The 24571-nt window shown below is 44.4% G+C and overlaps 3 protein-coding genes across 4 annotated transcripts in view; 1 reads left to right on the plus strand and 2 right to left on the minus strand.

Moving 5' to 3' along the window:
• Window positions 1-503: 503 nt before the first annotated feature.
• On the minus strand, window positions 504-3699 carry dus4l (dihydrouridine synthase 4-like (S. cerevisiae)). Of its 2 annotated transcripts, none has more exons than XM_018726220.2 (7): window positions 3529-3699; window positions 2989-3102; window positions 1781-1902; window positions 1559-1676; window positions 1341-1463; window positions 889-1115; window positions 504-781 (listed from the first exon to the last, which is right to left on the minus strand). In XM_018726220.2, exons 2-7 carry the CDS (start codon window positions 3066-3068, stop codon window positions 534-536), a joined length of 918 nt encoding a protein of 305 aa, XP_018581736.2. In that variant the 5' UTR covers window positions 3069-3102; window positions 3529-3699; the 3' UTR covers window positions 504-533. The 2 variants fall into 2 exon arrangements, with proteins under 2 accessions (XP_018581736.2, XP_018581735.2); XM_018726219.2 differs by having other exon boundaries at window positions 3244-3699.
• Window positions 3700-3795: 96 nt separating this feature from the next.
• The window catches only part of cog5 (component of oligomeric golgi complex 5), a 67367-nt gene continuing 46591 nt past the window's right edge, over window positions 3796-24571 (plus strand). Inside the window, exons 1-6 of the mRNA XM_018726256.2 lie at window positions 3796-3857; window positions 5487-5626; window positions 5736-5793; window positions 6683-6737; window positions 6878-6947; window positions 8741-8861. Of these exons, the coding sequence (XP_018581772.2) occupies window positions 3809-3857; window positions 5487-5626; window positions 5736-5793; window positions 6683-6737; window positions 6878-6947; window positions 8741-8861 (493 nt within the window). The 5' untranslated portion in view covers window positions 3796-3808. The remainder of the gene's footprint in view (window positions 3858-5486; window positions 5627-5735; window positions 5794-6682; window positions 6738-6877; window positions 6948-8740; window positions 8862-24571) is intronic.
• gpr22a (G protein-coupled receptor 22a) lies at window positions 17428-22943 on the minus strand. The gene is made up of 3 exons (XM_018726257.2): window positions 22682-22943; window positions 20414-21411; window positions 17428-19223 (listed from the first exon to the last, which is right to left on the minus strand). The coding sequence occupies exon 3, from the start codon at window positions 19217-19219 to the stop codon at window positions 17921-17923; it is 1299 nt and encodes a 432-aa protein (XP_018581773.1). The 5' UTR covers window positions 19220-19223; window positions 20414-21411; window positions 22682-22943; the 3' UTR covers window positions 17428-17920.

Here is a 24571-nt window from a genome sequence, read left to right on the forward strand (position 1 = left end):
CTAATGGGTTAATCACTTGCTCAAAGTCACTTTGACGCCTTTGGATGCGCAACGTATGACTTATTTAACTATAGATGTTTTTCATAAAGGGGGGTGCGGTGGCACAGTGGGTTGGACTGGGTCCTGCTCTCCGGTGGGTCTGGAGTTAAAGTCCCGCTTCGGGTGCCTTGCGACGGACTGGCATCCCGTCCTGGGTGCGTCCTCTCCCCCTCCAGCCTTACGCGCTGTGTTGCCGGGTTAGGCTCCGGCTCCCCGCGACCCCGTATGGGACAAGCGGCTTCAGATGGTGTGTGTTTTTCATAAAAAGGATAAACCTGGTTTTAAGTATTGGACATGGACAGGAAACCAAAAAGACTCTTTTTCTCTTAAAATTTGACATCTACATTTGTAAATGAAGACAGAAGGTCCTTACGGTGCACTAATGTGGTCACTGATTTGCTCTGAATTAACTTACAATGCTCATGTAATTTCTTAAAATTTTTTTATTATTATAAAAAGCACGAGTTAAAACAGGAATTAAAATGAGGTGGTAGTCAAGAGCCATAAGTTTTCTGAAGGTATTCGATGACGGCCGATGTGCTGGACAATGCGTTGAACACTCTCCTCTCTGGCTGTGAACTGACCCGCTCCAGCATGTATATGAGGTGATGGTGAAAGCAAGTGAAGGGCGTTCCGTGCTCCAGGGCAATGTCAACCCAGTCCCACACGCACTCCAACGGTGTCTCCTCATATCCTGCAAACATGGCAGGATTGGCTAGCAGACCCCTCGCTGCCATCACACCTAGACAAAGGTACAACTGTTGGTTTTGCTGGTAGAACTACATATATCTGCTCAAAATACTCAGCACTACAAAAACATATCAAATTCAATATCTGACAGTTACAAACCATCTACTCCAGTACGCAGATATGTAGATTCCACATCTCTGAGGTTCTTAACATCACCATTTGCAATTACTGGAATGGAGAGGCTGTCTTTGATGGTCCTGATGGCGTCGTAGTGGACTGGCTGATGTCGCTCGTCCACTGTCCTGCCATGAACGGTGACCCAGGAGACGCCAGCTGCCTGAACTTTCTGACACAAGTCCACAGTCTGTTTAAGGTCTTTGTGGATTCTGATTAAATTAAGGGAGGAAAATCAGTACACAAGATCCATACATATGCTGACCACATGATAAAATTAACTGTCATGGGATTAGTCAGGAAGATTACAATCCATCCAGCACAGTTTTAGCACCAAGAGATGTGTATGAATGTGTTCAGTCTCATTTTAAGTGGCCAATCAATAGTGACTAATTAGCATCAGATACTTTGTGTTTAAAGTGGATTCCAAGTGTTACCTTATTTTGATTGAAACGGTGTAGTTGGGATTTTCAACCTGGTTTCGGACCTGCCGTACCATATCACTGAGCAGCTCGGGCTTGTTTATGAGACATGCTCCATATCCTTCAGCCATGGCCCATCTGAGGTAAAACAAAAGCAAGCAGAATATGTCTCATGCGTTTCTCAAGCTCTGAAATTCAAACTGATTTTAACTGATCAGCATGGCCTATTTCACCTCTGAGGACAGCCACAGTTTAGGTCCACCCCATCTGAGAAGGGGGCAACAGCACTGGCAGCTCCCGCAAGGGTCATCGCATCCTTGGCTGCAAACTGCACAATCAGTGGGCGATCCGCTGACAAGTGAGAATAAAGGTGCAGATCCATAATATTCATCTTCACAACAATACATGCGGGCAGCAAGAAGTAAGAAGAAAAAAAAGTTAAAACACACCTTTACCTTTATTAGTAGTAAACTCACTATCCCGTGCTTTAATAGACCTCATGAAATCAGCAGCCACTATCATTGGGGTGAAGCATATATCACAGTCGTACTTCCTCACCAAAGATCGGAATGCCAACCTGGAAAATACAATGGCAGACATTAGAATACACTGAAATTTTTAAATATACAAATACAAGGCATGACAACTGGGTAACAGGTACTGCAGTTGTTAGAGCTGTCTTGTAGTCTGAAAGTACACTTTTCAAATCACACTCTTCCTGTAATATCTTTGATCAATGCACTGACCCATAATTGATACTGTAAGCATATCCTACTGACAATATTGGTGAATGGGGCAGCATGGTGAGGCAACAGGGTTAGTGCTGGTGCCTTGCAGTTCTGTGGGTTCAGATGGGAAATCTAATCTTGCTCAGCCTGTGTTTGTGTGGGTTTACTCTGGGTGTTGCAGCTTCCTCTCATGGTTCAAAGACATATTTCAGCTCGATTAATAATTCTAATTTGTGAGAGTGAATGTGTGTGTGTGTGTGTGTGTATGTGAGATTTCCTCGGGATTGGCTGGAATTCCTTCCCGAGTCACCTCTTCAGCAAACTGCCATATCAGAGGCGGTACAAGTTCCTTCTTAAGGCCATCTATTTCCTCAATGGACAGCCCCCCCCGCCCCACTTCTGGTGATGCCCTAAATCATGTCTATAGATGTGTACTATGTTTACATTTACTAACAGATGCTTTTCCCCAAAGCAATGTACATCTCACTACATCTCTTAACTGTACTCCTCTTTGCACACATCATCTCCACACTGCTGTCAACTGGCCTGCTGCATATTATTTGGGCCACTGCTTGTGTCTGCAACCCTGCTATTTACTACTTGGCCACGATGACCGCTTTTTATATTTTTATTGCCTTGTCCTTCTCCATCTGTAGATTGTGTTTCATGTGTGGCGTTGAATCACAAGCAGTTCCAGTGTGCTGTATACTGGCAATGAAGAGTCCTGGGTTCCGACAGCACACCCCTAACTCACAACCTACAGTATGTTTCTGGGATGGGATCCTGACCACCACGATCCTGAGGTGGCCAAATAGTTGACCATGATGGACAAGAGAGTAAAATCACTGTAGCTGATCAAGCTGATCAAAAGCTGTAGAGCAACGCTAAGTTAACTTGGGCAAAGGAGTTGGTCAAAGTGTCAGTAATGCGCTTACTTTGAGTAACGGACCATGGGAGCACATATTTTGAGGACTCTTCCTTTTTCAAACATATCCATGATATTTTTGGAGTCCATGTCTCCGTCTTGATGTAAATCACAGCAAGAAAGCCTGCAGAAACAAATGGAAGTCCCTGCTAAGTTAATGACAGTCCTGTCTTTATTACCAGTGTGAATAACAGCCATTGTCTTCATGTACATCTTAGTGATAACAGTTTCTGTTTTAACAGTTTAAACCAATCAGATCGCTTACCGGTGCAATAATATAAAAAATAATACACGTTGGTCTCGTCCACATCACACGTGTACAGGTTCAGGATTCAGGAACTCGGTCTCAGGTCAGGACGGACCGGCGTAACAGTTTTATTTCCCCACATATGCATCATGTACAAGTTCGACTGGCTTACGAGTGCTCGCGACCCAAAAGTACTTTAAAATGTCCATTTCTAGACAGCGAAGCGCGTGAAGCACACAGCAGTCAGTCAGTGTGTGAGTTAGCGCGTGAGCTTCCTCAACATTCACAACAACACATCCTCACCTGTCAAGTGTTGCATGAATTTAATACAAATTTATTAAATACTAGTACACCATGTAATTGCTAGTTAAAAACTGCACTTAAAAAGTGCATTTTCTATTTCAAACGACTTTAAAACTTGTGAATAACAGGACTATAACGCGCTGGCGCAGACATTCTATGTCACGAAATGAAATCGTGAGGACGGATGGACGCGGATATTATACGTCACTGAAAAACTCGCCAATATGGTTGTTATTTGTTGGGCGCGCATATTGAACGTCACTGTGATGAAGTCGCCAACATGGAAGGAAGTAAAGAGACGGCTTCTGCGAGTGCACTTTTGAATGAGGGTAATTACTTCTCTCTCCTTTTTCCATTTCTTTTTTTTTATTTTTAAAATTCTCCTTCGTTTTTTCAGGTGACCTAAATTCAGTTATTTTACGTGTTGTCAGGTTCAACACTTGTGGTGCGTTTTTGCTTGTTGTCAGGCCAGGGTAGGTAGGGGTCGTGTGTGGCTTCGGAGGCTCTTTAGTTTCTTTGACTTGTTGTTGTTATGCCAGAAAATGCTCAGTTCGCAGAACTGGGGCCCTTATTCGTTAATCTATTATGCCTTCCTTGCCCAACCTCAGTTGGTGGGTTAACTTAATGTTGGAGTCATGTATTGTATTGACCAGGCTCAACCTTCTTCGTCAGTGTGGATCATTTCTAAACTTTCAACTTAAGTCTTAAGTAGCTTTGAAACTTCCGTCAGACAGAGAATCCTGGATAAGTTGTTCTTGCTTGTTATGCCTTTGTCCAGTGTGATATATAATGTCAAGTAACCAGCTTTGCATATTTCTCATTTATTGCATGGCAGCTGGTTGTGTAGTGGTTAGAGCTGCTGTTTGGACCCAGAGGTCGCAGGTTCGAGTCTCCCTAGGCTAAGGTACTTGCCCTGAATTGCTCCAGTGAGCAATTTCACTTTCCAGTGAAATGACCCTGCTGTGTATATGGGTAAATACTTCGAATCACACACACACACACACACACACACACACACACTTTCAGAACCGCTTGTCCCATACGGGGTCGCGGGGAACCGGAGCCTGAACCGGAGCCTAACCCGGCAACTCAGGGCGTAAGGCCGGAGGGGGAGGGGACACACCCAGGATGGGACGCCAGTCCATCACAAGGCACCGCAAGCGGGACTCGAACCCCAGACCCACTGGAGAGCAGGACCTGGTCCAACCCACTGCGCCACCGCGCCTCCGACCTACTTAGAATCAGAATGAATAAATGTAAATGGTATTCTTAGTCTGTCAGTTCAGGGTAAGTACCTTGATCAAGGATACTACAGTGGGAACAGGATTCAAACCCGGGACCTTCCGATTACAAGCAGCCCCTAAATACTGTCCTGCTTGTTTACATTTGGAAGTACAGTAGTGTGTCTGTGTCAGGTGTGAAGGCAACGAGCCGTAACACCTGTCACTGAGGAAAGTCTGAAGCGTCAAAGTGAAAGATCTTCTTTGTTTTTCCTCTAAAGACAAATTGCCCAGTCATATTTTGTATTATTTTCCTTCTAGGACTAAACACTAGGAACACTGATTTCCATACGAGTAGATTATTGCCTACAGTTCACAGCCCATGTCTGGGTCCACGTCCTGTCCTGTCTATTTATTTACTGTCTTGTACTCCTGTTCTGTGTTGCACCATGGTTTCCGGAGAAGTGACATTTCATTCCACCGTATACAAGCTATATATAGGAATGACAATAAAAACAACTTGAACTTCATATTTATCTACTTCAAGCCTTGTGTATTAAGTACCAGTGTGGGTTCAATTTGAGGAGAGTTTTCAAGTCCCTGAAAAGAATCCTCCTTCTGGATTGAAATGCTCTGCTCTTATCATTGGGTTTCTCAGATTCTTTCACAATGTATTTACCGTGTGAGCTGACGTTTCAGTGGTCTTCTTGAGGTGAGTGGCTTCTCTGTTTTTTACAGAATGCTACGCTGATTTCCGTGCGGAAGATTTTGAGGTGAAGACCTACACAGCCCAGGCCATTCACCATGCAGTCATCGCTGAGCAGCTGGCTAAGCTGGCACAAGGAATTAGTCAACTGGACAAAGAGCTCCACGTCCAGGTAACTGAATACAGCTCACTTAAGAAGGAGGCTCATTTGTTGACACCGTGCATAACAGTTTACACTTATTGCGAAGTTCATCGTACATTGTTGTCACATTGATTGCCAGGTTGTTGCCAGGCACGAGGACCTGTTGGCTCAAGCGACAGGGATTGAGTCCTTAGAAGGTCAGTTAAAATCACTGTTGATGTTCTTCAGGCTGTGGTTGGACACTGACTCAATTTGCAAATACACCTGGGACTGTAATACAGCTGTTTGTAACTGTAAAGTCACTACTTTTACCTCTAAGTCACCATCAGTAAAATCTTACTAATAAACTCCCATTAACTTATTCATTAGTTGGCTTCTGTAAAAATCTCCAAAAATTCTCTAATACATTAAAAATGTTATTACCTTTTAGGTACAATAAAATTGAAACTAATGTAACTGACCAAAAATAACATTCTATCTTCCACAAACTTCTTTACAGTGCCATCTATGTTTTGACTGATTTGTCCCATAAGCATGTGCAATGTTCTTTATCTTATTATTGATCATCATTATGCTCAATATCAAGTGAGCTGAGTTAAAGCAGTCCCTTACCCCAGTTCATTTGGTTTCAATTCACTGACATGGCTGTGCACGCCATTACGGTTTGCTTTTGGTCCACAAGAGACAAAAGAAACCTGAAAAGGCTATTTATAATAAACTGGGAAATGAGCAATTTTTTTTTCCTTCTAAAATTCCAAAATACAATGTTTCTAAGAGCAGGAGTGGGTGTACTGACAAAAGTTCAGTAACTGTGCCTTTCCCCATTCATTTCTGACAGGTTCCAGCAGATGGCGTTATTATCAAAACTTATGTCAGTGCCTTTTAAATGGATTTAAGAAGGAAAAAAAACACAATATGTGGAAAAGCTATGTCCTTGCCTTTGCTTTAAAAGCACATTAAACAGGTGTTTGCAGCAGTTTTTATATTAACTTACCTGGGAGAACAATTCTACTTCATGACCGCTTTGGACACCACTGTGATTGGTGTGCCAAAAACTTGGATTATTTATCAAATGTTTTCCCACAGGTGTACTGCAGATGATGCAGACAAGGATTGCTGCCCTGCAAGGTGCAGTGGACAGGTATCACTTTCGCTTTGTTTCCATGGTTCCTTAGTAGCCTTTATGCAGCAGGATGTGGAAAAGATGAGCAGCAGCACAACTTAGATTCATGATTACAGTTAATGTCAGTTAGTTTATTCATTTATTGTTTCCCCCTGCAGGATAAGGACCAAAATTGTTGACCCTTACAATAAAATTGTTGCCAGGACCGCTCAGTTGGCCAGGTTGCAGGTAAACACTTGTTCGTTAGCATGGACTTTTCAACTGTCTGTCTTTGTGTCCTGTGGTTAAAAAAAACATAACACTTAGACTTGGGTTACTCTGTATAGAATTGGATATTTCAGTGCCTTTTTTGTCAAACGACACTTTTTCCTTTGCATTATGCCCTTGTTACTTTTAATTCTGTTAGCCCACATGTCTTACAAGCAGCAAGTACTGTAGTAGTTACACGTGTTCACCTGGAAATCAGTTCAAGTCCTTTTGCGGTACCTTTGATTACAGGATTTACCCATGATACAGTAAGATTACCCTAATGTATAAAAGGATAAATCACTGTAAAATTGATTATCTAACTACCTTGAACAACGGAGTCAGCTAAATAAGATGTAAATTAATGTCTGAATGACCCAGTTGCGAATTTCTTGCTACTGTAGGGGGATGTAAACAGGTACAGGTTTTCATTTCTGTTATGAGCTCAAACTCCAGAAGTGCTTATCAACAGCTGGATATCACATTCACATTCAGATGTTGGGCTGGTGTTGGGCTGCCCAGATTTGTAATTCTGTCAACAGAATTTTCTCCCAACTTCTTTTAAATGTGTTGCGGAAATAATAGTTTGGTTTGATTTGTGATACTGTTATGCCTGCCTCATGTCATGGTCCATGCCCATAGTCAATGACATCACTTTTTTAGCTGTAACCTCATTGCCCCCTCAGTAGTCTCCAGTTAAGCAAAATCAATAAAAGCAATCATGTCTTCAGGAACATGTTCACGTCCCCTGAGATACAGGTACCACTTGGAGGCATGATCTCCCATGGGATGCGCTGGCTCAAATATCGTGGTGTGTGAATGTAGCAGATTGCCTCTTTACCTCACCACCACCGCCTGTGTGTGTCACAGCAGGAATCTGTTAGGTATTGATGCAGCATTGCAATTCAGCTGTCACAGTGCTTCAGTATCGCCTGTCACTTGCATCATTGGGCCTTGTCTGCCGTCTAATGGCCTCTATGTAATGGCTCAAGGGGCAAGGTAGGGACATAGCGGACAGTCCCTCCCCCCTTTTCGAAGATGATATCTCTGCTCCCGGCCTGAGCAGCACGTCCTTGTTGGAAACCGCTGTCTGGAGGTCGTCTGCTAGACTGCCCCTCCTCACGTGAATGCGCTCATTCTGGATGTTTCTTGGTCAGAGTGATCTTGCTGTTTTGATCAGATTCAGTTACAGTGCTTGAGTTTTCGGGGAGCTTTAAAGTACACTTAAAGGATGGGGGGTTGAGAACAGGTGGACCAGAGCAGTTTCCCAGGTGTCGTGGTGATTTGTGGATGGAGGTGAAGCTTTATTAGTGCCTAGGTTTCAAGTGGTCATATGCTAATGATGAATGCTGTTTTCCTGGGTTTATAGCTACCAGATGCCCTTGGTGACAGAGCATCATTTAAAAATTGCCTGAGTGCAGCCAGAGCTGCTGGACTACCACATTACCCATCACCCCTTTGTGCAGACTGAACAACAGACGCTCCTTAGAAAGCCATTCAAACCCCAGTGTAATATGCACGGTCTGGCTCCCAGCTGCACCTCCTCAGCAAAAGCATATCAGCCGTCACCTCTCCAAGGTCACACGTGGACCACGTTGCTGGGTCTAGAGGGATGAGTGTCTAAAGAGGGGAGGCATTTAGTGGCAGGAGTGTTTTTGCATGCCTTTGATTAACAAGTGGCTCTCCTTTGGGTTTCGTGACAGGGGTGTCCTGTTCCAACTCACACTCTCTTGTTGTTTCTCTCCCCTGGCCCTTTTACACTGCTGTACCCCCAGGTGGCCTGTGACCTGCTGCGGCGCATCATTCGCATCCTGTACCTGAGCAAACGCCTACAGGGCCAGCTGCAGGGTGGCAGCCGCGAGATCACCAAGGCAGCGCAGAGCCTCAATGAGCTGGGTGAGTGAGTCACTGAGAGACCCTTGCCTCTGTTCTGTCTTCACCCTTTACAACCTACTGGGTCAGAGTGTGTGTTCTGAACCAGGGCTGCCAGGCGCATATCCCAAAAGGCCATGCGTTTGCTCATTTTCATTCCAACGTGTTCCCCTGAGCACTGATGCTCCAGTTAATAATTTATTTCCTGTACTGTTTATATCCTATGCTTTTTCCCCAATATCCAAAATACAGCAATGAAAAGCAGGAGGTAATTATGGAACAAGGTTACAAAAAAAATAAATAAGTCTGCCGAGAAGAACTGAGTTGACAATTCTGGTTCAAACAAAAAAGCTGGTCCCAGGGGGACAGGAGAGACATTTTATCTTATAAGGCTGGTGGATTATGTTGTGACTTTTGTTATTGACTTCATGTTTTCTGCTCATAATTGCTGGATGAAAAATTTTAACCTTTGATGCTGAATCTGATCCTCGGTTTGGGAGGCCGGTCTGGTCGTATGTGGAGAGCAGCCACCATACCCCATTTTTGAATGAAATGTAAATTTACACTTTTGCTTTCAGTTTGAGGGATGCAGTGGGCTCAGGTGTCAGACCTTGTAAAACCACTGGTTCTTTTACGGATTCAGGATGTCTTTGGCATCAGTACTGTCCATCTGTCATTGTGGTCACATTGTCTTCGAATCACAATATTGAGTAATCGGGACTGTGCTTCTCGGCATTGTTTCTTTCTCCTCAATGTGTGCATCTCAGCATCTGTCTGGTCTACTTCTGGTGTATTTTTATAGTGCACTGCAGGCGACATGACTGGATTAATGACTGACCTGGATATTCTGAAATGACCCCAATTCTCAGCTGTGCTCAGGGACCTCAAGATTTGTAGGCCTGTTAAAATGTGCACTTTATTTACTTCTGTGTTGCAGTTTCTGTCCAGGGTAATAAGCTGCTGTACCAGAACCAGTTGTTTTTATTTTAAAACAATATGGCAATAAAAACTTTATTATTACAAATATAACTACATTAAGCACAGGAAAAGAAGGCGGAATATGCAATGTAAAAGTAAGGAAAGGAAATAAAAGAATGGGCAGCAATTAAGTGATACATTACAGTTCATCAGTAGTGGATTTTGGGAACAATAGCACAGAAAATTATTTAAAAAAAAAAAAAACAAATGAATGAGAAATAATAAAAAAAAAAAAAAATCACACAAAACAGGGCTTAAAAACCATAAAAATATATAAATAGATGTACACATACAAATACTAATGTGCCCATACCTCCCTGTGTGCACAAACATTTGTGAAACGAATCTTCAGAAACATACATATGTGCACACTGACATTTTCCTATAAAATTGTATATACATATAAGCGCGTGTGTGCGCATACATATTTATTTGAATGCGCCTATGTTTGTGTGTGCAAACCATGCAAAAAGGTTGGGAATAATGGATTTTGGAGCAGCAGACACTGCCTCCCATATAGTCTGTTGTCCCAAGGATGGTGTGTGTTTTGGAAGGAACACAGATAATTTAAATTCTCTATGAAATGGGAAGCCTTGCATTTGTAGCCCTGCTGGATCTGTGCTCAAGAATTGCTTTATGTCACCACTGATGTGATGGTGGCACTCTGTTTTTATAGTACATGAAATTGATTTTGTCCTTTCCTTGTGTCAGTCACTTAGCAGCAGACATGTGCCTTAGCGTTTATATCTTCCGTTGCTCCTAGTTCCACTAAGTGAGGGGCTTCAACTGTAATGGGGGTTGCACTGGTGCTGATTAAGTATATGTAATTTATTTTGGAAAAATTGTTACTATGAAGTTTCAGTAGTTGGTAGAAACTGAAAAAATTTCTGCATTTTGCTGTTTTTCATCAGTAACCTTGTATCATGCTATAGAAAATTACAGATGGTTTTTAAAAAAAAAAAAAAAAAAAAAAACACAAAATGGTATCTTTTACCTGTATGAATTCGTGTCCATTTTTTTGTTGGAAACTTAATGGGAAAATGGGTTTATGGGTAAATTTATTGTTAGTAGCTTAATGCAGTATACAAATCTAACATTGAAATTTGCCTTGGAGAAATGTTCTGGCTAATAGTAAATTAAAATAACATGAATAAATTTGAATGACTTTAAATGTATATTTTGGTTATAACACTAACAGTAAAATGAGTTGCGTTTAAAATTGATTTGCGTAAGGGTCAGTGCTGCGAAGCAAAGCAGGAGATCACTGTTCCCTCTGTGTGCTCTAACCCTAAAGCTGTTGTTGAGCCAAGAAGAGCTGAATCTGAGAGAATCAATGAGAAGAGAAGTTGATGCTTATGCCCCGGCCCTTTTCTAAGGACAGGAAATACCGGACTTGTGGTCACGCTTCTCATTGCCCTCTTCTGAAAACCTTTACTCGGGCTGAAGATGATGTACCTCACACAAGTCTTTTTATATGTGTTATATTGACTCCATCTTGATAATTCATACTCTAAATAGAAATATATACAATGAGGGGTTTAGTAGTTATAAGCTTAAGGACAAAGTTCTTGGCTAACAAATAATATTTGAAGTACTATTTAAATTTTCAAGCCATGTCAAAAAGGAAAAAAAAATTGGTAGGAAAAAAGAAAGATATTGTTTTATAAGAATGATATAAATTGTTTATTGGGTGGCATTCTGTGCTTTCAGAAACAGCACAACAGATAAGTGTTTTTCATTATTAGGAATATCACCAAACATCACCATTTTCTTAGGCCTTTAGAAAAGAGATGAAGTACCATCTGACAGATGGAGTCTGTTGTGGGTTAAAGTGAGTCTTCATTTCTAACAATAAAGAGACAGTGATCTTGATTTATTCTAAGTGGTTGTGCTCGCCAGACACAGCTAAAGATGGGGTGGATGGTTCTAAGTTGACATCCTGATGTTTGTGTTTCTTTTAAAAGTACTTTAAATGTCCACTAAATGAAAATGAGTTTGAACACACACACATTGACTGAAACCACTTTTCCCAAGCGGGGTTGCAGCGAGCCGGAGCCTAACCCGGCAACGCAGGGCACAAGGCTGGAGGGGGAGGGGACACACCCAGGACGGGAGCCCAGTCCATCACAAGGCACCCCAAGCGGGACTCGAACCCCAGCCCCATCAGAGAGCAGGCACAGGCCAAACCCGCCACGCCCCCTGAGTTCAAACACAATTTCCTTTAATGTTCCTACATATTAGAAATAAAAGTATAATTATTTTGCAGAATTAAATGCTGATTCAGTTTGTCATGTTTTAGATTCCTAAAAGTTGTGGATCATGCTCATAAAATGAATCAACAAAAATTCCCCGAAAAGAAATTGTGTAAAGAGGTAATCAGTTGTTTCTCTGTTTATCTTTCAGCCAGTTAGCAAGGCAATAAGTCATGTGGCTGCTCAAATGTTGCGGTTCTCCTCATTTCAGATGTTTGATTTGTTATTCTACTCTAAAGAAAGATGCAAGTTAAGACTTTTCTGTAATTTTGTGCACCTAGAACTAAATAACAATTTAAGTGGTTTTCCAGACAGGTTGTTACATATGGCACGGTAGTGTCATAAGTCACTGCCAGTAAACTGAAGGTGAACGGCACTCTAGCAGCTGCAATTTCGTTTTTTGACAGCTTCTGGGTCTGTCATTAAGGTTGGAATTTATTGCTTATTATCAAGACTGTCGAGTCTGTTGTTTTCAGAATTTGATTTCATTGACCTTTCAAAGATGAGCATGGACTAGAGCGCTGAATGGGACATATCTTCTGAAATATCTCCCCCAAAGAACCCCCCCAGTTCTTCTTTTGATACGTTTGCTGCCAAGTTTAATGTGGGAACCGCTGCTACTGCTTTGTTTTGGAGATTTTCCATCCATTTCCTGTTTATGTCAAAATGGCAAAGTACTGCTTTTATCAGGTGCAGTGCTCCAAAAACGGTTTTGAAGATGCCAATAACTGTTTGATACAAGGGCCTTTGTTGGAATGCAGTTTAGATTTAACACTGGTTTCTATACTTTGGGAGTATTTATTAACACGTGAATTTACACTTGATTGGATTCATCAACCCCCCCCCCCCCCCCAATAATACAGGCTACTTTATGATAAATCCCTATTGACATGGCTCTTCAGTCATGACATCATGTTGCTCTGCCAGTTACATTTATTTTACAAGTTTTATTTGCCTTTAGGCTTTTTCATTTGTGTCTCTAGACTTCCTCCTGGTTTTTACCCTTAAGAGTTGTGCTTTGAAATTGACGACAATGGATAATTCTCCAGGCTGGTTTGCCTTTTGTCGCAGTGATATGGTGCTGCGTTACAAGAAAATTGTTTGTTTTTATACAATTGGTACCTTAGGAAAAGGGTCTAATGTAATTTGTCAGCCTTTCGTGCAGTAAGTGTGCAGGGTGAGCATACTGGCTGATCAGGTGTATGAATAAGTGGACCCTGGGGATGAACAATGTGGAGTAGGTGCAGGATTGGAGGTGGAAGGTGATCTTAGTAGCAGTAACAGAGGTAGCAGTGCAATAATAATATTTCAATACCAGTGTCAATGTCAGTATAACAGGTATGAAAGTGGTGTAGGACTGAAGAGCTGTGTGCTAGTGTAAAGTGGCCCCAGGGTTGAAAATCAGGGAACAGCTGGTAGCTTAGTGGTTGGAGCTGCTGCCTTTGGACCCAAAAGTCACTGGATGAAATCTCAGCTACAGCTGTAGTACCCTTGAGCAAGGTGCTTACCCTAAAATTGCTCCAGTAAAATGGCCCAGCTGTATAAATGGGTAAATATTTGTAATTAGATAAACATTGCGAGTTGCTTTGGAGAAAAACATCATCTAAATGAATCAATATAAATCTTCATGAATACACTGTGCCTAATCTGTGAGCCATACCTTCGGGGGGCTTATCTTGCTCAAGTTCTAATATGGATGGGGAAGCTTTTGCTGCATCAGTGGGCTGCCTGCTCATGTGCCAGATGCAGAAAGCTTTCTGCCTCATCCTGGGTTCACCATGACAACCACAATTCAGATGGTGAGGCCCAAGCTTCTTCGCAGGCATCTGGTTGGACCTTCTTGGTTCTAACTCATGAATATATCGAACTGAGCGAGATGGTCACACTGTGCCAGTGTCTCATTGCTGAGAGCATTCTCCCCACTCATCCATTGCCAGCATCTAGATCTAGAAGGTACTGGAGAAACAGGGACCCTTCACCTCTATTGCTGACTGCAGTTGTAATTGTGGTCTGATGTGTAATTAAAAAGCTTTAAGTGTTTTAAAAAGGGTTTTGTGCTTGTAGAGTGGGCCCAGGGTAATTTGCACATAATAGTCTGTGAGACTGTAAGTCCCCAATGTACATTCAATGGAAATGACCTCTGCCCGCTCACTGCCTTCCTGGTGAGTGGCACGTGGGGATAAGAAATGCAAAAGCTAGGGATAGCTGGTAGTGTAGTGTTTAGAGCTGATGCCTTTGGATCCAAAGGTCATGGGTTCAATCCCCACCTCTGGCTGTAGTACCCTTGACCAAGGTACTTGCCCTAAATTGCTGCAGTAAAATTGCCCAGCTGTATAAATGGGTAAATAACTAAGTAGCTTAATCTTCTAAGTAGCTTTGGAGAAAAGTGTCAGCTAAATTAAATTAATAAATGTAGAAGAAGCTGAATACCCAAATGTTATGGAGAAATGCACATCAAAACCTAATGAATTTTGCCAGTTTAAGATTTGTACTGTGTTTGTTTGGACTGCTGCTTCCCCCCTTTTCTTTTTAAGGCTCCCACTGTGAACCAGCAGCATGTTTCATTGAGGGTTTGAGGGGACAGGCTAAGGTGAAGGCAAGAGGGATGTGCTGTGGAAAGAGCAGTAGAACCTGGGGCAGCATTGCCTAAGTTCTAATTGCAAGTACATACTGATCAGCAAAAACAAGACACAGTCCCACCTTGTGGAGCTCATCTACCTTAGGAAATGTTCTACTTGGAAATATTCTGTCTTCATTAAAGACCCCATCAGCACTTTTCCTTCGCTTCCACCTGTGTGCTGAGGTGTATGTACCCTTCACTCCACAGTAGTTTTTTTTTAATTTTTTTCCCTCTTGTATTGTTCCTCTCAAACAACCTACAAACAGCAGCAGTTTCCAGGTTCAGTTGTATTTATTTTTACATATTAAATCTTTGTCCCCCTTTCTAGTGTCACCCGGAACTGAACTGTTTCCAAATATATGAAGTTAATGCAGCCTGATTTCAAATGACTTCAAAATGCAATTAAATAGCAGCAATGCGGCGGTCATTTCTGCTCTTAGCCTGGAAGTCCAGGAAAGCTGCTGCAGTGATGTTGAGAGACACTAATGGAGGAGGGCCTGTTGTCCTTTAGCTGTAACGATGCAAGGCCAGTCAAACCTTGCCATCTTCCCCAGTATTCTTGGAGCAGACTCATATCACTTCTGTCAGTACTTCACGTCAGTAGTGGTGATAAAACCTGTCCTGAGTTGTGGTCAATGGCAGCAATGTGTTCTGTGCTGGAAGTGTCGGGCTAGAATACGTCAGTCGGACTGGAACGGTAATGGGGGAAGCCTGTACTGAATCACCGCTTGGACTCATTGAGGAAAATGCTTTAATTTCCAGTTTGGTTAAAGAAGAAGGAATATTGAGCCCATTATTTCCGCATTATGTAAACGGCGAAGAGTTTGCATGTTCTTCCCGTGTTTGCGTGCGTTTCCTACCAGTGCTCCTTTCTCCTCCGACAATCCAAAGTCATGCACTTCGGGTGTATCGGTCACTCTAAACTGCCTGAAGTGTATGTAGGTGTGAGTGTTTCTTGCATGTTATATATTGCTCCGTTGTGTGGATGGTATAGATAAGTTTAGGTATCTTTGTGTGGTATATCTACTGTTGTGCAGTGGATAGCGGAAGGGATAGAATAGGCACTTAATTCACACCCACAGCAACTTAACACATGACACATAAAAACAAGATGCACGTAACACATAAGGTAACATTTACACCCAACCTGGTAATTACAAATTGCTTAACATTAGTTAAATATGAATTTATAATAATATCTAATTAGCAAGGTGTTTCTCTCATGGGATAATACCACCATTTACAGAGGAAATCAGCGGCATTGTGGACTGTCATTGTTTTTGGCTCATGGACTTGTTTTTCATGGGTGATGCAGTCACTGTTCCAGTTTTCGGCAGGATTTATTCTTGCTTCTGTGGAGCCAGATTCCATCTCTTGGGCAATTTGCTTTTGTACTATATATTTTCCTAAAATGCGAAACAAGGGGTTTATACATTGCCTGGTGTTGTTCAGCAGGCTGTTGTTGATTTTCATGGCGTCAGTGTTTCACTTGGGCAAGGGTCCCGGGGCCCTCTTTGCTTCGTCACAGGGTTTGTGGACAGAGCAGCTGGGAAGCGCTGTTATTCTCCAGACTAATGACATTATTGATCCTTTATATGGCAATGTGTTAAGCAGACCCTTCAAGGACTTAAGAAATCTATTTCTCCCAGAGAACCTTGTAAGGTACCGCATGGTTACATCTTGTGGTACGTTTTCATTAGTTAGTTCTATGCTAATTGTTATTTGTGACTTCATGATGAGCAATAGTCTTAACTATTGACTTGTGCTGTCAAGTTTGACTATTTCTCATAAAGACATTATGTCTGGTCTGTAATGTATGCCAAAAAACTCGTTTTAAACATGAAGACATTTTCATGTCATACTCACTTTGAAGGCTGGAGGTTTGAAAGAATGCATCATGTATTTTTCATGTTTTTTCAAGAATAAAACACCCCAAAGATGCTTCCTTTCATGGAAAGCCTTTAAGCTGCCCGATGAATGAGGAAATAAATCTCCGTTGAGGTTTTTTATTTGAGATGAGCATAGTGTCAGGGCTCAGGATGCATATGTTCGCTTGCTCAGGCGTGCACACACACCACACCACACCACACCACACTCCACACTCACACACACAGATTGTGTTTTTTATTTAAAGACAACAATGCCCCCACTCTTCGCAACACAAGGGCCACGGGCAGGATTTCGGTGCCTCTATAAATCTGACCTCACTGGGAGCTGGAGGGCTTGTTGATTTACAAATTCTGTCAGGGGCAGAGGGCTACTGATGTTGTCAATGGTCCTGCCTGCCATCATTATATCACTATTGTGTGCTGTACACTTGGCAGTAAAATAACACTGGCTGCTGGCTGGCCAAAGGTCACATATTTGGATAAGCCACCCGGGAACTTGTTCTGCTACCGCACACTCCAGTTGGGTGTGAATCAGACTCTCGCAAGCAATGGCATTGGCAGGTGACAGCCACAAGGTAGCCTGTGTGGCGACGGCCTATAAAAAGGCAGCGCTTAAATGCCTCTTGGCCCGGGAGTGATTCTGAAATTAAACAGGTCTTGTTTTCTCGTCATAGTAACCATGCACACGAGAGATAAAGACATTGGTGGGTCGCAAAACTGTGGGTTAGCAGCAGAGAACCAGGGCTTTGACAAAAGCAGTCCGTTGCTGGCCCTCGTGTCAAAATCCCCTTCCGGTCCAGACCCTGGAACGATCCTTAGGCGGAACTTAACAAGCCATCAGAGAGATTTTTTTAAAGACGGGATGGAGTAGAGCGATAAATCTTGGTGCCGTTCAGTCCTCCGTTGGCTGTGCCTGCGGAATGAGCTGGTTTGCAGGAGAGGAGACACCGCAGGGGGATGGGGGAGAGGGTGCAGCTGCATGATGAAACACAGGTCAATCCACTCTTTTAGGCTATTTATTATAAAGGGACAGGTGTATCTCTGTTATGTACATAAATATTATATTCACACACCATATGTATGTACATTAGGGGAATTGCTACTATTATAAACAGCCATGCAGTTTTTACAGCACTTCTTTCACTGTCCTATGAAACCTACCATTTTCCACAATAAATAGAAATTAATATCCTTCTTCAGTTATGTTTAATACACTGTATCTTCCAGCAGTTATACATTAGTACACTTTTACATACAGTACAGTTACTGCTATGGGTGACGGTTTCCCTTTTTAATGCCTTGTTGCTGGATGACTTATTGGCAATTAGAAAAAAGCTAATTAGTTTAGTCCAAGTCTCCAGACGAGAGACATTTCTGTCTGACCTCATTCTCCTCAAAAGTCACCTTTTTGTTCCTTTTTGGGTCGATCCATGAGTTATGGATAACAGTGTTGTTAGGCAGTGGGTCTGCCTCCACAATGGACACCACCCGTTTCTTCATTTTACTTTTGAGTACCTTCTGGAACTTCTGCCTCGTGAAGGCGTACAGCAATGGATGGAAGATGGTAGTCCCATAGGCCATAACCAGGAAGCCCAGTCTGAGCTTGACCATGAGGTCACTGGGGCCAGCGCTCAAGATGACCGTGTTGAGCACGGTGATGGGTGTCCAGCACAGAAGAAATGTGGAGATGATGAGTAGGGACATCCGGAAGACCCTCTTTTGCCGCTCCCGCCTCTCTCGATGCCGCTTGACCGCCCGGCGCAGGGCGATGATGACGGACACAGAGGTTCGCATGCCAAGCATGGGGTTGCGGCCAGCGCTGCTCTGTGAGGCGTCTGTGACGTCTGGCTGCGTTGTCATGGAGATGGTTTTCTTCTTGCGGGCCCTCTTTTTCTGTCCGGCATGAAAGCGCGTGCCAATGCGGATGTTGAGCGCCTGCAGGATCTTGGAGTAGGTGATCAGCATCACCACAACAGTGAAGCAGAAGATGGGGATCTGTGCCACCAGGTGGTAGTAGAGCCCCAGCTCTGTGTAGTACTGGTTGGTGTGGGCAACCGCTGGCACCGTCTGGTTCTGGTCCGAGCGGGCCTGGCTGAAGAAGCCCACCTCCACGAAGGGCACCAGGAAGCTAACAAGGGACAGTGTCCAGATCCCAGCGAGCAGTGCTGCAGCACGTCCCATGGTCAGCACCCGGTTGGCAGGCTTCACTGAGATGTCGTAGCGGTCTAGCGTGATGGCCAGCACATTGGCAGCAGTGGCCACGCTAGCAAAGGAGACACTGGCCTCGTGGAAGCAGCAGAGCAGCACTGCATCACCGCCCCCCTGCGGGAGCAGGACCACTGCCACGGTCAGCGGGACACAGCCCACACACACAAGCACGTCCAGCACGTGCAGGTTGACCGTGACCACGTTGCTGACCGAATTGATAAGGTTGGACTTCATACAATAAAGCACGAGCACGGTGAGATTGCTGCTCAGGCCCAGAGCGATCTCCAGCATAAGGAAGGCGGTCAGGGACACCTGGAAGCTGACTGGGTAGAGAGCGGCCAGGTCTGCATCAGGCCCCATTGACTCTCTTTCAATGTTGTCACTCACAGTAACGTTGCTCATGATGGCTTTTTGTTCCCCGGGGGGGACGTGCATTATCCTACATGACGGAAGCATTATTTAGTTTTATTTGTTTCGTAAAATGCAGCACATCACAGACAACACATCATCACGTCCACATTTACTCTTATCTGGGACAAGTAGCTGCCCTCAAAGGAAAGACTTAAAAAGTCCTGTGAAAATGTGTTTGAATCAGTGCTGCTGGTGTGGAGTGATCGTGTGTGTGTGTGTGTGTGTGTGTGTGAGAGAGAGAAACATCATGTTTTATTTGTGGCAGAATCAAACTATTATTGCCTAAGATCCTAGAGAACTATGTGGGTTATGCGGATTCTGTGTGGGTATTGTGAGGACTGCAGCTTGTGCTACTGGATAGTACGGCACAAGCAGTGGTCCCAGCATGTGTGTGTCTCATCTGTACTGGTAGTGAAATAAGGCAGTGCTCACCACATTTCCTGTGTTTTCCGCATATACTCACATTCAAGCAAGTGGCTCTCGAAAGAGTCAGAAATTCAAGTTTCGGGCTGATCTTCTTGTATGAAGAATGGATTGCTGGCAGCAACTTATTTCTCATTTGAATTTTGACACACTTGTGTTCGTGGTTAGTGGTTGCATGGCTTGTTTCTTTTGGATGCATTGTGAAGTGTTTAGGCCAAACTAGGCAGGATGCAGGAGGGGTGTCTGGTGAGAGTTGTCCTCAGTGAATTCAGCAATGCAGGAGCTGAAATGTTTTCATGTGTTCTTTAGTATTCTTTGACAGGTTGGGGAAAAGAGCACGGGAAAGGTGTACTGTGCCAGACATGACTGTCTGCTCCATTAGAGCAGAAGGTCAGATGTGATGTATTGTGATGTAAACCTGTTGTGGGTGGAGCCAGGAGAGACCAATGAAGGGCACACAGGGGCGGAGCTTATGGCTGCATAGACATGATAGACAGCTGGTCAAGGGGGTGTTCCAAGGAGCCTTGCATGAGCTCATCTCCTTGGTCCCTGATTCTGAAACCTCATAGTTTGTCATTCTAATTGAATCGTTATTGGATTGTGATTAAACAGCGACTGTGCAAATTTGTTGAAATTTTGTCTGTGTGGGCTGAGTGATTGTATTGTTTGAGTATGAAGATCATTTTTAGACTAAACACCAAAGGAAAGAACCCTACTTTGGCCTGATTCTCTACTCTATGGCTGTGCCACCCCACACCCTCCACACAAGGCCTATACCCTGACTCGATGACTTACCCCTCCCCAGAGCGCTCCTTCAGCCTCAGGAGTCAGCGAAGGGGCTGGAACCGTCCTCCTGAGGTCCAGACGGCTTGTCACAGCGTTCCACCATGTTTACAAAAAAATACTCCACCTCCACTCTGTGCTTCTGTTTCTGCTGCCCACGGTTGACATTTGTAGGTTACACCCCATGAAGCCACTGCCTGGGGAGCAGTTTTTTTTGCAGCAGGGTTCTTGCCAGTAGACAGGGTGGAACGGCACACACGTTTCTAGCACAGCAAGAGGCAGGAGAGGAGATGTTGTAAACGTTTGAGTTGCATAGGTCCACTTGGTCACATGTAAGGTGTCCAAAACTGTCCAGCACTGTTCAGAGTGCCCCTGTTTCTCCACAGCCAGCAGAACCACATACGTGTTCCCTTTGCGGATGGCAGGCAAGACCTGGGCATTGTAGTATCCACGTGGTGGCAGAGTGAAGGGTGGCTTTATTCCTTTCTGTGCATTTGTTATTCCTTTTTCTGGTGGGCAGAACTCCTTCCTTTTGCTTTTTCCTCAGTTTTGTCCTGGGGAAATTCAGCAGGTCCTTCAAGGAGCCCACACTTCTTTTACATGTAGGCCCACACAGTCCCAGTTGTGGATGTCATGGTAGGGCAATGTAAAAGTATCCTTATGTCCACAGTGCTAATGGGAGCGTACAAGCCCTCTCAAATCCAGAAGAAGCCACCCTTCTGTCACAGAGCTGCTCAAAACTGAATTGTAGATCAGACAGAAGCAGGCTGTCTACCCCTTCCCTTTAGAGTATCTTTAGCTAAGTATCTAAGTGTGTTTGTGTGTGCGCACACGTCTGCATGTGGAGCATCTCTCTTAGTTGCAGGTCCCCTCTCAGACGCAGAAAAATCTCAGACTCCTTACACCCCACGGCCAGTGGTCAGCCCTAAAATGCTCCGCGGACTGGCTGCTCCACAGACTTCGTTATCCACCATCGGGAAGCTCCTGAAGGACCTTCCCCCACTGGTCTTCTGTGGAGAGGAAGGACAGATTGCAAGGATGCTAACTGACTACCTGTCTTTTGGGGGGATATGGTTCATTAATAAGTTGTACGTCATGTTCCCCAAAGACAGCTACGTCACGCATTCATTAAGGAAGGCGGTTCATTGTTTGACGGCTAGGTGCAAATATAGTGGTGTAGAGAGATCACCGCTGTTGCACCCTCAAACCAAGTATTTAACCTGAACTCTGGAGGTAAATAATCTATTGTGTTTGAATTGTTTCTGCTCAACATTGATTAATAGTGAGTTAATATTTACTTCGCTGCATGGACAGTTCAGGTCCAGTTTTGTTAGTTTATCCAAAGTAGCTGACATGATCGGGGAATTTGGTCCAGAGAGTCCTTGTTTCAGCTGGGCATGATTTCAGGAACCGGCAGAGCCAGTTCTGTTTACCTTGCTTCCACTGACAGGCTTTGTGGTCATCCCCTCTGCCTGCACCTTTATGGTCTTGGCTATGGAGTATAGTATGCATTTGTTTACCCAAATGGGAGCCAAACGATCAGTCGCTGGTGTGATGCGGTATGGTGTGGTGTTGCATGGCATGACATGGCATGGCTCCACAGGGATGAGCTCCACTTGAATGCCAAGCAGGAGTTACCTTCTAGCAAGTACCTTCTCTACTGACCTTTGTAGGCTTGGAGGCAAGTCCGATCCCAGCACTTTAGCTGCACGCTTACCAAACAATACCATTCCTTTCAACAGATTTGGACTAAACTTTTTCCATCCATTAAGAAACAATTTTTTTTCCCCCTTGTTTGTTGGTATTGAAGGGTGAAGAAATAATGTGGCTGTATGAGGCAGTGATGTATTGCCTCTGGTGCTCTGGCCATGACTAATGCACCCTGGGAAGTGAGGGTGTAAATATTAGAGGAGGGCAGTAGATGTGAAGCTCAGAAATGTGTGAGAAGCCGTTGTCAAGGCACCCCACGGAGTAGCGCTCTGGTTTGCAGTGTGTGGGCTGCGTGTGTTTAGAAGCTGGAGAACACCTGCTTCTCTAAAGCTGCATTGACGTGTGAAGACCTGCATGCTTCACAGTTCCTCAGTGTGACCTGTGCCACTTAAATGTGAGTGACCCTTCAATGTTTCCTTTCAACGAGGCTGGAAGCAGCGTTCGCGTGCAATTGCGATGCTTCTCGTGGGAAGATGCCCCACGCCCCCTCATACTTGAGGCTCTCCGAAGTGCTTGAGCTAACCCCCTCCCCTCCTCGCTGACCACCCCTGAAACAGGATAGGATCTTACCTTGCTCATGCAAAAATCGCAACGCTGCTGTGCTGGGCACTGGGGGGAGTTACTCCACAATTGACATCTTCGGTGAGATCCGCAGAGGAGACTCTTATCCGGTACACAGGAGCTCTTCAGCATCCCAGGTTCCACAGCGCAGAGGAAAGCTGCTTCCTCACTCTCTCACTTTCTGTCACGGTCTTGCTCCTGCTCTCCCGCTCTGTCCTTCCGTTGCTCTCCAGCAGTCCTGCCTGCTGCTCTCTCCAGGGCTCTGTGCCTGATCGTGGTGTTCACATCCTTCTCTCTCTCTCTCTCTCTCTCTCTCTCTCTCTCTCTCACACACTCATGCTTTTGCTCTCTCACACTCTCTCTCGCCTCCCCGCTCTTCCTCACTGCAGTGGTTTGCGCTGCTCGCCGTCCTACCCTGATTGATCTCCTATAACAGCTTTAACCCTTCACTGTCCCTGGGGGTTGGGGGATTCAGAGCCTCTCCTTCTATTTTGATGCCCAAAGTCTCATTACCCTGAAGTGCAATGGCATGACAGACCGAAACAAACTGGCTGCGAAGGTGCCCGAGACAAAGGGGCAGCGTGGTAACATTTGAAAGGAGATGTGTGGCTGTACAGAAAGACCAGGCAATGGTAGATATGAGTGGCAGTGGTCTAGCATTATGGGTGGGCTCTGACTGATAACTTTAATTAAACGTTTTCCTAGCGGATTACCAGGTAAACATCTTGATTTGGTCTGCTATCTTTGACTCATGTGCTGGTGTGCAAAGCTGGGTCACATTTGTAGCTTTGCTGGCCTACTTGTGCCCCCGCCACACTTCCACCGCTGTCCCTGTTCACGTTTCGCATTTCCGTGCTTCCTGCCACATGCCGTGCTGCGTGCTCTGCTCGGCACTGGCTCTCGATCATGGCCCCCTTCCCGTTATTGTTGTGCTACCAGGACCCATGGTGCGCTCTGCTTCAGTGGCGCTTTAAGGCCCCCTTCATGTGAGATACATTTGTCACTCGACCTATAGACTATAGTGGTGACCTTCGCCGGTGTCTTCAAAGCCCTGTGAAGGCAGAAGAACAGTTCCTATTTAAGCTCTCCTTGTAATATAATTGCCAGAGACAGTTATCATATTAGCAGAGACCTCTCTTCCACCACTGTGTAGTCTCTTTGTATTGCATATTATCGGTGTTAGATTTTCCTCCATAGGTGACAGTTTTAATTACACGATGAATTAATTAATAGGATTCCGTCAGGGTTTTACTTCTTTGTAAAGGTTACCAATTACTTGTGATTCCAATGAGTGTTTTTCTTGATTTACCTTTGGATTTTGTTTGTTGCAGAATTTTTAAAAACGGTTAAACGCACACATTGTCTGAAACCGCTTGTCCTGAGCGGGGTTGCGGCAAGCTGGCGCCTAACCTGGCAGCACAGGGCGCAAGGCTGGAGGGGGGAGGAGACACACCCAGGACAGGGCGCCAGTCCATCACAAGGCACCCCAAGCGGGACTCGAACCCCAGACCCACCAGAGAGCAGGCACAGGCCAAACCCGTTGCGTCACCACTCCCCCCCCCGGAAAAAAAAAAAAAAAACTGTCCTTTCATTTACATCCAGTATGTGTCATTTGATATTCCTCAAAACTTCCGGGCAGTGTGGTGCAGCAGGTAATGCTGCTTTCACACAGCACCTAGCATAGGTTCGAATCCAGCTCAGTCCATGTGTAGTTTCCGTGTTCTTGTGGGTTTTCTCCGGATGCTGCTGTCTCCTCCCACAGTCCAAAGACGTACTTTGAGATGAATTAGTGACTCTAAATTGCCCCTGTTATGTGTATACATAAGGGACTCTGAGAACCTGTGGCTACCTTGCAATGGATTGGCATCCCATCCACGATGTACTCTGGCTAGCGTAGTG

The sequence above is a fragment of the Scleropages formosus genome, chromosome 21 (genome assembly GCF_900964775.1).
Source record: "Scleropages formosus chromosome 21, fSclFor1.1, whole genome shotgun sequence".
Taxonomy (NCBI): domain Eukaryota; kingdom Metazoa; phylum Chordata; class Actinopteri; order Osteoglossiformes; family Osteoglossidae; genus Scleropages; species Scleropages formosus.

Bases quoted from the DNA above. Each gene is read 5' to 3' on its own strand.
- dus4l (XM_018726220.2), bottom strand. From the start codon at position 3,068: ATGGACTCCAAAAATATCATGGATATGTTTGAAAAAGGAAGAGTCCTC. The intron at 1,677-1,780 runs GTAAAGGTGTGT...CTCACTTGTCAG, and splicing joins TGAGTTTACTACTAATAAAG to CGGATCGCCCACTGATTGTG. The intron at 1,464-1,558 runs GTGAAATAGGCC...GTTTTACCTCAG, and splicing joins AACTGTGGCTGTCCTCAGAG to ATGGGCCATGGCTGAAGGAT.
- gpr22a (XM_018726257.2), bottom strand. From the start codon at position 19,219: ATGCACGTCCCCCCCGGGGAACAAAAAGCCATCATGAGCAACGTTACT.